Genomic DNA, 13,578 nt, shown 5'->3' with positions numbered 1-13,578 from the left:
TTGATGAAGACCAGTTTAGGAAGCTGAATTGATAAGTTTGTTTCAAATGCATTTCTGTGTGGCTGAGCCAGAAGTATTATCCAAGGACTCTTCTGTGGATTGGACTCCAAATTTCTTCAGTTTCTAAGTCCCTGACTTCACCTGTGCGCCCTGTACAGGAGGTACCAGAACTGTGTGGGACGCAGTCAACAGCTACCTCAGCCTGTTAGGCTTCATAGTGGGTTTCCACACACAGTGCTTCAAGTTCTGACTCAAATTAGACAATGACCTTGAACTCTGTGAGGTGTTGCATAATCTTAGCAACAATAAACGTCAGTCCTGGGAAGAACAGTGAGCACAAATAACCTTCCTCTAAGTACTGGCAATGGGCACTGTCTTGCCACAAACTCCCTCCTGTTTACACATACCACAAATGAGCACTACTGTGGATAGTGACGACGACCTCGATGACAGCTGACCTTTGTCCATTGCTTACAATTCCCAGGCACTACACCAACTACCTTTAAAAAGAAAGGCTAATGAACAAGCTTCTAATAATCAAATGCTCAAAGAAATAAGACAATGTCCTTACCCAATATCCTCAAAGCAAAACAAAACAAAGCAACTGTATTTTGAGCTGTAGAGTTTGGAGACATACTGTAAATTATAGGACAAAACCCAACATACAGGTACTCACTCTGGTTTTTACACTTCGGTCAGTTCCAGCTTCCAACAAGAGTTTAATACATTCTTTATTTCCATTTTTACAGGCCAGGTATAGAGGTGTCTGTCCTCCATCAGCAGCATGATTAATATTAGCATCATATGCAATTAATAATTCTACACACCTAAATGCAAGATTATGATTAATTACATACAAACTGCGTTTGATTTCTGAAGTACCACCTGACCAAGATATTAAATACAGAAAATAATGCTAGAGCAATTCTGCATCTTTATTTACATGAATTATTAAACATATGTATCAATTATTCCTGGTCTTATTACATAGATACTGTTTTTAACAAGCCTGGAAGATGTATTTTAACTACTCCCATGAAAATTTAAAATAGCAGCTTTGATCAAGTGTGAATACGTGGTTTATGACAGTTCTCTGCAACCAAACTGTGAAAGTAGTCCTTGGAAAATGTTTAACTGTGCTTGACATATATATTATTTGTGGTTCAAAATAGTTTGAACCTTGAAAAAAGTCAGGCTGCTGAGTCATTCTGAGATTTCCACTTGAGAAAATAATTAAAAATAGCACAGACAGCAGGGCACCATTTGCCTCCACTATAAAAGGCAGTACGGAGACAGAAAAGGGCCATCTTGGGGAGAAAAGACAGCAGAGGCTGTCCTGTCTCCTGAAGTGGGGCTAGTTTATGAGGAAAAAGACACAGCTAAGCAGAAACACATTGCCCTGAGAATCAAGAAGGAAAGCAATGAGGTAAATTCAAGACTTCACGGCACTTAGGAACTAACTTCAGTTTGCAAAATTAGATGAGAATAAACTTAAAAAAGAGTGATAAATCATCAAATTAAGAAGGAACTCACATCTTTGTTTCTTTGCTCACATGCATGTTTTTTTCTTGGCTTCCCTTGGCAACATTTGGTTTGTTTATGCATATTTTTAAAATAAGTTACATACTAATGTGTATCTAATACACATTTAAATTAATAAAGCCCCTGCATTTCATTCACCAGGGTTCTCCCTTTTTGCAAAACCATCCATGCCTCTGTTCCCATGACTGTTAAACTATCCAAGCAAGTGGCCCTACAGATTGCCTGCTGGCAGTAAAGGTAAAAGTGTAGCCCAGAAGAAGAATCTCTCTTGGAGGACTTAGGATACATGCAAAAAGTAGCAGCAAAATCAGTAGCTCTGATCCTCAACAATAAACTGAGGGTGATGAGACAAGTTAGACACACAGAAAAAAAAAAAAAATACTGTACTTTATGGATGCATTTTGAATTTTTAAAAATTTACCTTTAGGACTAGTAACATTAGTGTAAAATGTAAAACCCGTACTTCAAGAATTCTGAGATTTGTTAAAGGAAACATTTCTATCGGGATGGTAAAATAAAAAAGTTGAACACAGCTTTCATTCTCCAGAGCCTGCCATTTCATCACAGGCAAATAAAGCAATTTAGCTATATTCTATTTTATTATTAAAATATTACTTGATTTTAGAAAGTTATATCTATAGTCAACTGACTTATTAAGCTACTGAAGAAATCACTGCTAAACTTACGTATATTTTACTTGATAGGCTCTTTTTGGTTTTGTGCTGTAATTTCTTTCAGTATGTAAGCTCTGCTTCAATTTTTTTTTTTAATGATAAAACAAAGTGAATAATTGGGATTTAATACTGAATAAACTGCCAGTAGGAAGCTATAAGAGTATTACAATTAATATAATTCTATGTTTTACGTTTAATGCCATCGCACCTAAAAAAGGTTTTTAGGTTGCGGTGGTGGAAAATAGTGAACAGCAAAGTGTTTAACAATCCGTTATATAACCACATACACAGTCAGCTGACCTTATCTGCAGGTTTCACATCTGCGGATTCAACCAACCCCAGATGGAAAATACTTAGAAAAAATCCTAGGAAGTTCCAAACAGCAAAACTTGAATTTACCACATGCTCGCAGCTATTTACATAGCATTTACATTGTATAACGTATTATAAGTAACCTAAAGATGGTTTAAAGTATACGGGAGGACATGCGTGGGTTATATGCAAATACGGCACTATTTTATATAACGGACTTAGAGCATGCTCGATTTTGGTATCTGTAGGAGGTCCTGGAACCAATCCCCTATAGACAGGAGGGATGACTTTATGTTGATATGCTAAAAATAATCTTCTTCGGAAGCAAGTTCACTCACATGAGGTTTGGAAACAGGATATTCCTCTTCTTCATTTCCCTCATATACAAACATCTATTATTAAGAAAAGCAAATTTAGGAAACTTTCACAAGCCTCTTAGATAGCCTCATCCACCAGAGGGCAGAGAGTAGAAGCAAAAAGAACTACAGTCCTGCAGCCTGTGGAACAAAAACCACATTCACAGAAAGACAGACAAAATGAAAAGGCAGAGGGCTACGTACCAGATGAAGGAACAAGATAAAACACCAGAAAAACAACTAAATGAAGTGGAGATAGGCAACCATCCAGAAAAAGAATTCAGAATAATGATAGCAAAAATGATCTAGTACCTCGGAAAAAGAATAGAGGCAAAATCGAGAAGATGCAAGAAATGCTTAAAAAAGACCTAGAAGAATTAAAGAACAAACTAACAGAGATGAACGATACAATAACTGAAATGAAAACTACACTAGAAGGAATCAATAGCAGAATAACTGAGGCAGAAGAATGGATAAGTGACCTGGAAGACAGAATGGTGAAATTCACTGCTATGGAACAGAAAAAAGAAAAAAGAATGAAAAGAAATGAAGACAGCCTAAGAGACCTCTGGGACAACATTAAACGCAACAACATTCACTATATAGGGGTCCCAGAAGGAGAAGAGAGCGAGAGAGGACCAGAGAAGATATCTGAAGAGACTATAGTTGAAAATCTCCCTAACATGGGAAAGCAAATAGCCACCCAAGTCCAGTAAGCGCAGAGAGTCCCATACAGGATAAACCCAAGGAGAAACACACCAAGACACATAGTAATCAAATTGGCAAAAATTAAAGACAAGGAAAAATTATTAAAAGCAGCAAGGGAAAAACGACAAAAAACATACAAGGGAACTCCCATAAGGTTAACAGCTGATTTCTCAGCAGAAACTCTACAAGCCAGAATGGAGTGGCATGATATACTTAAAGTGATGAAAGGGAAGACACTACAACCAAGATTACTCTACCTGGCAAGGATCTCATTCAGATTCGATGGAGAAATCAAAAGCTTTACAGGCAAGCAAAAGCTAAGAGAATTCAGCACCACCAACCAGCTCTACAACAAATGCTAAAGGAACTTCTCTAAGTGGGAAAGACAAGAGAAGAAGAGGACCTACAAAAACAAACCCAGAACAATAAAAAAAATGGTCACAGGAACATACATATCGATAATTACCTGAAACATGAATGGATTAAATGCTCCAACCAAAAGACACAGGCTTGCTGAATGGATACAAAAAGAAGACCCATATATATGCTGTCTACAAGAGATCCACTTCAGACCTAGGGACACATACAGACTGAAAGTGAGGGGATGGAAAAAGATATTCCAGGCAAATGGAAATCAAAAGAAAGCTGGAGTAGCTATACTCATATCAGATAAAATAGACTATAAAATAAAGAATGTTACAAGAGACAAGGAAGGACACTACATAATGATCAAGGGATCAATCCAAGAAGAAAATACAACAATTATAAATATATATGCACCCAACATAGCAGCACCTCAATACATAAGGCAACTGCTAAAAGCTATAAAAGAGGAAATCAACAGTAACACAATAATAGTGGGGGACTTTAACACCTCACTTACACCAATGGACAGATAATCCAAAATGAAAATAAATGAGAAAACAGAAGCTTTAAATGACAAAATAGACCACATAGATTTAATTGATATTTATAGGACATTCCATCCAAAAACAGCAGATTACACTTTCTTCTTCAAGTGCGCACGGAACATTCTCCAGGATAGGTCACATCCTAGGTCACAAAGCAAGCCTCAGTAAATTTAAGAACATTGAAATCATATCAAGCATCTTTTCTGACCACAACGCTATGAGATTAGAAATGAATTACAGGGAAAAAAACATAAAAAACACAGACACATGGAGGCTAGCTACTAAATAACCAAGAGATAACTGAAGAAATCAAAGAGGAAATCAGAAAATACCTAGAGACAAATGACAATGAAAACACGACAATTGAAAACCCATGGATGCAGCAAAAGCAGTTCTAAGAGGGAAGTTTATAGCTATACAAGCCTACCTCAAGAAACAAGAAAAATCTCAAATAAACAATCTAACCTTACACCTGAAGGAACTAGAGAAAGAAGAACAAACAAAACCCACAGTTAGCAGAGGGAAAGAAATCATAAAGATCAGAGCAGAAATAAATGAAATAGAAACAAAACAATAGCAAAGATCAACAAAACTAAAAGCTGGTTCTTTGAGAAGATAAACAAAATTGATAAACCATTAGTCAGACTCATCAAGAAAAAGAGGAAGAGGACTCAAATCAATAAAATCAGAAATGAAAACGGAGAAGTTACAACAGACACTGCAGAAATATAAAGCATCCTAAGGGACTACTACAAGCAACTGTATGCCAATAAAATGGACAACCTGGAAAAATGGACAAATTCTTCGAAAGGTATAACCTTCCAAGACTGAACCAGGAAGAAATAGAAAATATGAACAGACCAATCACAATAATGAAATTGAAACTGTGATTAAAAATCTTCCAACAAACAAAAGTCCAGGACAAGACGGCTTCACAGGTGAATTCTATCAAACATTTAGAGAAGAGCTAACACTCATCCTTCTCAAACTCTTCCAAAAAGTTGCAGAGGAAGGAACACTCCCAAACTCATTCTATGAGGCCACCATCACCCTGATACCAAAACCAGACAAAGATACTACAAAAAAAAAAAATTACAGACCAATACCACCGATGAATATAGATGCAAGAATCCTCAACAAAATACTAGAAAACAGAATCCAACAACACATTAATAAGATCATACACCATGATCAAGTGGGATTTATCCCAGGGATGCAAGGATTCTTCAATATATGCAAATCAATGTGATACACCATATTAACAAATTGAAGAACAAAAATCACATGATCATCTCAATAGATGCAGAAAAAGCTTCTGACAAAATTCAACACCCATTTATGATAAAAACTCTCCAGAGGGGCTTCCCTGGTGGCGCAGTGGTTGGGGGTCTGCCTGCTGACACAGGGGACACAGGTTCGTGCCCCGGTCCACATGCCATGGAGCAGCTGGGCCCGTGAGCCATGGACACTGAGCCTGCACGCCCGGGGTCTGTGCTCTGCAAGGGGAGAGCCCACAACAGTGAGGGGCCCGCATACCGCAAAAAAAAAAAAAAAAAAAAAAAAAAACTCTCCAGAAAGTGGGCATAGAGGGAACCTACCTCAAGGTTCCAACCAGGTTGATTCTTTATAGGAACCAACATATAAAGGCCATATATGACAAACCCACAGCAAACATCATTCTCAATGCTGAAAAACTGAAACCATTTCCTCTAAGATCAGGAACAAGACAAGGCTGTCCACTCTCACTACCATTATTCAACATAGTTTTGGAAGTCCTAGTCACAGAAATTAGAGAGGAAAATGAAATAAAAGGAATACAAATTGGAAAAGAAGTAAAACTGTCACTGTTTGCAGATGACATGATACTATACATAGAGAATCCTAAAAATGCCACCAGAAAACTACCAGAGCTAATTAATGAATTTGGTACAGTTGCAGGATACAAAATTAATGCACAGAAATCTCTTGCATTCGTATACACTAATGATGAAAAATCTGAAAGAGAAATTAAGGAAACACTCCCATTTACCACTGCAACAGAAAGAAAAAAATACCTAGGAACCTACCTTGGGAGACAAAAGATCTGTATGCAGAAAATTTTAAGACACTGATGAAAGAAATTAAAGATGATACCAACAGATGGAGAGATATACCATGTTCTTGGATTGAAAGAATCAATATTGTGAAAATGACTATACTACCCAAAGTAATCTACACATTCAATGCAAACCCTATCAAATTTCAATGGCACTTTTTACAGCACTAGAACAAATAATCTTAAATAATCTTAAAATTTGTATGGAGACACAAAAGACCCCGAATAGCCAAAGCAGTCTTGAGGGAAAAAAACAGAGCTAGAGGAATCAGACTCCCTGACTTCAGACTATACTACAAAGCTACAGTAATGAAGACAATATGGTACTGGCACAAAAACAGAAATATAGATCAAAGGAACAAGATAGAAAGCCCAGAGATAAACCCAGGCACCTATGGTCAACTAATCTATGACAAAGGAGGCAAGGATATACAATGGAGAAAAGACAGTCTCTTCAATAAGTGATGCTGGGAAAACTGGACAGCTACATGTAAAAGAATGAAATTAGAACACCCCCTAACACCATACACAAAATTAACTCAAAATGGATTAGAGACCTAAATGTAAGACCTCACACTATAAAACTCTTAGAGGAAAACATAGGAAGAACCCTCTGTGACATAAAACACAGCAAGATCTTTTTTGATCCACCTCCTAGAGTAATGGAAATAAAAACAAAAATAAACAAATAGGACCTAATGAAACTTCAAAGCTTTTGCATAGCAAAGGAAACCATAAAGAAGACAAAAAGACAACCCTCAGAATGGGAGAAAATATTTGCAAACGAATCAACGGAGAAAGGATTAATCTCCAAAATATATAAACAGCTCATGTGGCTCAATATTAAAGAAAGAAACAACCCAATCCAAACATGGGCAGAAGACGTAGATAGACATTTCTCCAAAGAAGACATACAGATGGTCAAGAAGCATATGATAAGCTGCTCAACATCACTAATTATTAGAGAAATGCAAATCAAAACTACAATGAGGTATCACCTCACACCAGGTTAGAATGGGCATCATCAGAAAATCTACAAACAACAAATGCTGGAGAGGGAGTGGAGAAAACGGAACCCTCTTGCACTGTTGGTGGGAATGTATATTGATACAGCCACTATGGAGAACAGTATGGAGGTTCTTTAAAAAACTAAAAATAGAATTACCATATGATTCAGCAATCCCACTACTGGGCATATACCCAGAGAAATCCATAATTCAAAAAGACACATGCACCCCAATGTTCATTGCAGCACTATTTACAATAACCAGGTCATGGAAGCAACCTAAATGCCCATCAACAGACAAATGGATAAAGAAGATGTGGTACATATCTACAATGGAATATTACTCAGCCATAAAAAGGAACGAAATTGAGTCATTTGTTGAGATGTGGATGCATCTAGAGACTGTCATACAGAGTGAAGTAATTCAGAAAGAGAAAAACAAATATCGTATATTAACGCAGGTATGTGGAACCTAGAAAAATGGTACAGATGAGCCGGATTGCAGGGCAGAAGTTGAGACACAGATGCAGAGAACAAACGTATGGACACCAAGCAAGGAAAGCGGTGGGGGGATGGGGGTGGCGGTGGGATGAATTAGGAGATTTGGATTGACATGTATACACTGATGTGTATAAAATTGATAACTAATAAGAACCTGCTGTATAAAAAACAAACAACAACAAAAAAAAAGAAGAGCAAATTTAGGATCCTACTTTGCATTTAAATTCTCAAATATGTTTAGTTGAATTTATTTGCCAATGGATCTTAAGCACTAGTTTACACATTCAGCCAGAACTAAAATATGTGTGCAAATTATAAAGAGGCTCTTTTCATAGGAAAAAAAAAAAGAAGAATTAAGAGCATCACTTACTTGAAATGTCCCTGAGCAGCTGCAGCACACAAGGGTGTGAAGCCATTTTTATCAGCAGCATTGACTTGGGCTTCTGCATTCAGCAGCAATCTCACGCAGTCTATGGATTTTAATAGAAAGCCATTTTAATTCCCCACTTAGAGTCATGATGAACCAAATCCTGTACGAGCTGTAGACAAACACTAACCCCAAGGGACCTCTCTCATGCACAGCTCATCTGACAATTTTTTTCAGGGCCGCTGTGAGACTCCACAGACTATTATAAAGGGAAAGCGGCCCCTTTCCCCCAGGATTGTAATACCCCAGAGTCACCACCTAAGACATGATTTCTTTCTCTTTTTTTTTGGCGGGACGGGGGGAGAGGAGCTGCTGCTGAGTGAAAGGACTGTCATATGTCAGAAAATGTTTTATCAGATCTTCCCATCAGTCAATCCCCAAAAATAATATTACTGGATGGAGAACAAAATCCATTCACCAAATTGATATACCATTCTCTGTATTTAAATAGTTAAATTCTTACTTTATGATGTTTAATTTAATCTTTAAAATGCTTTCATGTTGTGGTCATCTTATACTTAACTCCCTGAATGAAGATCAAGGAGAACCCACACAAAGTCATCAGACTCAGGCAAAAATAGCACCTAGACCTCACATTCCACATGTTATTAACTAGACTGAATTTCTTTAGAGAAAATTCCCACAGTACTTTTGAAGAAGTACTCCAAAATACTTTTAAAATAATGAGCTATCATCTTGTAGTTCACTAGAATCTTGCATGTAGTCCACTTGAACAGAGAGAAGCTCTGAAAACTTCCAAGGAAGCCACATTATGTGAATTATCCAAGGATCACATGGCTTACATATGCAATGCTATTTGACTTTTTGCTTGCCATCGAATCATCTCTTTATCTGCACTACTGTATGTTTTAGTATATTTGACTCTAAGATTTGCTTTTCAAGGAACAAGATTAATTCCCCGACTTCATCGATGGGTCGTTTATAATTGTACAACCTCTCCGTTCTCTTAAAAAAATCCAAATAACTATAAATTGTTCCAACTACAGAACAATTTCAGACCCATGACCTTTCCTAACTACTCAAACTTTCCCTCACTGCAGCATGTGCTAAAGCCCTAAGGCTTTGCTTTCACAGACACCAGCTACTTCTAACAGACAAATTAGAGCTATTTTGTCCTGGCCAAAGCGATAACGTATGGGGGGGCTTTATTTGAAAATGTGCTTTACAGTTACTAGACCCCAAATTTCTACAAACCGAATACATTTCATTGTGCATAAAACAGAGATAACTTTTTGCTATCTGCAGTAAAAGTTTAGATTATTACGGAACTGTCCAGTTTGGATTTTTAAAATGCTTATAAAATCTTTAAATCATGTAAAAAAGTTATTTATTCTACCTGAAAGAGAATTTGAAACCTAAATTCACCTTTTGCTCATAACAGTGGTTACAGGTGCTTTTGATTCTGCATCCTTTTGCAAGAGGGTGATACAGTGAGGTAAGATGGCACCATCTTACCTGTATGTCCATTCTTAGCAGCAGAATACAAGGCAGAATGGCCATCTTCACAGGAGTAATTTATGTCCAGTCCTTCTTCATTAAGCAGCATTGATAATAAAGTGACATTTCCCTGGGCAGCAGCTTGCTGAAGAAGGGTGGGCCTGCCAGCCAGGGGGGCAGGACCACCACTCATTAGCAAAGGGGTTAGGGAGGGTGACCAGCCTGTGGGTTAAAGTGACCCTAGTTAGAGAGTAGGAGCAAGGTCAAGAGACAGATATTACCCACTCCTTTCTGAATTACACACACACAGACACATGAACATGTACCCCTAGAGGATTACGTGGTTTCTAACATTATCAATCTGTTAATATTTACTTTAGCATAAATCTGTACTGTTATTTCAATCTTATATCTACTGCTAGTTAAATTAACATACATGGTGACAAATTATTTTTAGTCGTCAGTCTTGCACAGATAAGTGTTAAAGGGGTGATTGGTTTTAGGAAACTAAGAAAGCTGTCTCGATTTGAAAGTTCAAACTCCTCCTCAGGGTTTCAAAACAATTTGAATTTTAAAATTATGTATAGATTTGCTCAATATTGGGTATCAACTGATAGATATCTTTAGGTATAAGATAGAGATAATTCTAAAAAATAGAAATTTTCCTTTTTCTACAATGTTTCCAAGGTACTTAATATAAATTTTACATAAACCACTGAGATGGACCAAATACTGTCAAGGAATCTATTTACATTCCTTGAATTCCCTTATTTGGGAAGAAAAATAATGGGCAGCCAACTTCTATTCAGTATCAAGAGCTAATAGAAGCACAACATATATAGACTATACCAGCACAAATATTCAATACACAATTTTGAAGACTATGTCATCTGACCACCTTCACATTTTGTACCAAAAACTTTTCATCAGCCAACAAAACAGAACACTCTACCATATAGTTTTAACAAAAGTCGTTAAGAGTTATCATAGAGATTTCTCATCAGTATTTAGCAGCTTTAGAAGAGAATCTGTTAAGTGTGTGAAGTCGGTTGCATATAGCATGGAAAATTTTCTGAATTCTTCCTTGATCAAAAGGCTGTAAAAACAGTAAAGTAAAAATGTTTATTTAACATGACATATAGGTACTTAGTGTATTTTAGGCTTACATACAATTAACTTTCAAAATAAGTCATTTTTATTTCTTCCTTATGGAGCCCCAAAAACCTGAAAGTTGGTGTGTATATGGGGCATATGTGCACATATTCACTCCTGGGGTACACTTTCTACCTCTGTCTGGTAACATTCTCTGTAGTAAGATACAACAGTGGAGCTTTTATATTCCCTGCACCTTGGTAACAGGATAATATTCTAAGTACATGGGTGTTATATTAGTATGTAATAAACTCATAACTGAATCTTGAATTATTGGCCTTAAATTATTTCACTAAGTATTAAAAAAAAGTACATATCAAAGTATTTCTCAGTACTTTAAAGATTCTTTGGGGAAAAAAAACAAAGCAGTTTCTACAAATGAAACTGCTTATTAAAAACTGGATATTATATCTTCAGAATCAATTATTTGGGTCTCTGAGTAATTCATTGCTTTTACCCTATTAGACTGCAATAACATAAAATTCATTGCTCACAAAATTAAATATTTATCTAAACTTTACGATATTTTCCCATTGATATTCATTAGCTCTTCTTACAAAAGTAAGATTTTTTACTTAATACTTACAAGAAGACTCCTCTCTGATAACATTTTACCTTTTGTATTTTCTTAAAAACAAACAAAAAAACAAGCCCACAAAAATTAAATCAGTACTTATTAGAAATAGATGATAAACAGAGAAATTATAAACACCAAGGTATGAAACCTTGACTGCAAAGCAAACACAAAAGCAATTCAAACACATTGGCACTGTGGTGCTCTGTGGAATAGGAGGGACTGTGGCTCATGCTCAGTCAGTCTGTCTATCTGTCTCTCTCCCTTTCCTCCCTCCCGACCTTGACCCCAGTCCCCTTTCTGTCTCTCCCTCTGTCTGTCTCTCTCAATCCCTCTACCTCACCCCAGGGGTCTCAGTTCTTGACACCCTTTTAAGAATATCAACTGGTATATATTAAATGGTTTCCTATTCTTTTGGGTTTTGTTTTTTCTTTTTTTAAAACAATTCTAGACTTTGGGGGACAATTAAAATATAAATATATTTTAACTTTAATGGAAATATTCCATTATGGAGATAATTTCCTGGGAAACTCCATTTCTAATGTTAAGCTATCTTAAGACAAAATATTTTATTCAAAAATTTTCTCAATCTCTAGACCACTCAAGAGTCTTACAGTTCTATTATACAAAACTCCAGAAGAATATATATCAATTTTATTTTCTTATTTTAAATACACTTAATAATCTTTTAAAAGTGAAAAATGCTTTATAAATACCAAGTATTCTTAAAGTTCAACTACATTTTTTTATCTCCACTATCATTTCAATTTTCTCCAGCACAGGCAAGCTTAAGTTATTATAATAAATCCTGCTATAAAGATGGGAAAAATAAAACTTCACCATGAGACTTTACTGTTCATTTGAAATTCCAGACAATGATAAAAGTGATAATATTTAGTTGACTAGTTAAGTAATGGTTAAGTAATGATAGAACAGACCTGCAGTCATACAGCTACTTTAATGATGTTAGAAAAAGGCCATTCAGCTTTGCAGTATCATGTGCAAACATTAGTAAAAGTGAGCATCTGGCAGAACGTGCAGTGATGAAGGGAACAGACAGAACATGCAATGGCAGAGGAGTGAAGAACAGCTTCTGGCATCAGCTTCAGAGTGTGGAGAAGGTTAATCTCATTCATAGCTCAGATCAATCTCGTTTTCTGACTTAGCCATTAAGCCAATTAAACATGGAGGATAATTTTTTAAATATATGTTTACCTAAGGAAAAAAATCTGAACCAAATTAAATAAAATGTATCAAATAATAATTTTTTAAAAAAACAGAAACAACACTTGCAAGGGTATGGAAACTCAGTTGCCTGGGGTGATTTCTGGTTTAGGCTTCTGTTCACCTAACAATTAAAATGTGTTCATTTGACAAGGTCAGCAGCAGCAAGAAATTCTAATTTGTTTATAATTTTAAAGGTTATTTAAAAATTTAACATTTGGCTATAAAACTGCTAATCGAGTTAGAGTAATTTACAACACAATTCATTAAAGTGGTATCTTTCGTCATTGCAATTCTCCTCAGTGCTTTCATTTAACCATAATTGTTTATCATACATATAAGCTGACATAGAAACAGATTTTTAGAGTTTGAAAGATCATGGGATCTAGATTTCCAAAGAGGGAGAGGTAGTGAGATGCTATTTGAAAAATTCAACAGGCAATTTTAATACATCTTTTTGGTTTGGAACTATTATTACTTTTTTGGTTCAGTGCTTTCATTTTTAGATGGAAAAACTAATAGCTCAGAGAGAATTTGCTCTTTAGGGTAATACATAGCAAGGAGCAGAAATGGACTAACGTTGTATTTTTATACTCAGTCCAGTGCTTTTTTTCATCACCGACATTGGAAAACACATC

The 13,578-nt window shown here is 36.1% G+C and overlaps 1 protein-coding gene across 1 annotated transcript in view; it reads right to left on the bottom strand.

Moving 5' to 3' along the window:
- CTTNBP2 (cortactin binding protein 2) overlaps nucleotides 1-13,578 on the bottom strand; it is a 159,002-nt gene that overhangs the window by 65,776 nt on the left and 79,648 nt on the right. The window contains 3 exon segments of the mRNA XM_022582531.3: nucleotides 677-827; nucleotides 8,476-8,575; nucleotides 10,009-10,212. Coding sequence (XP_022438239.2) covers nucleotides 677-827; nucleotides 8,476-8,575; nucleotides 10,009-10,212 — 455 coding nt within the window.

Source organism: Delphinapterus leucas, chromosome 9, assembly GCF_059928025.1.
Source record: "Delphinapterus leucas isolate spDelLeu-1000000601 "Yukka" chromosome 9, BTC_Dleu_Yukka2, whole genome shotgun sequence".
In the NCBI taxonomy this organism is placed as follows: domain Eukaryota; kingdom Metazoa; phylum Chordata; class Mammalia; order Artiodactyla; family Monodontidae; genus Delphinapterus; species Delphinapterus leucas.
Note: the sequence above shows the minus strand (reverse complement) of the source record. Positions and strands in the feature narration are given on the sequence as shown.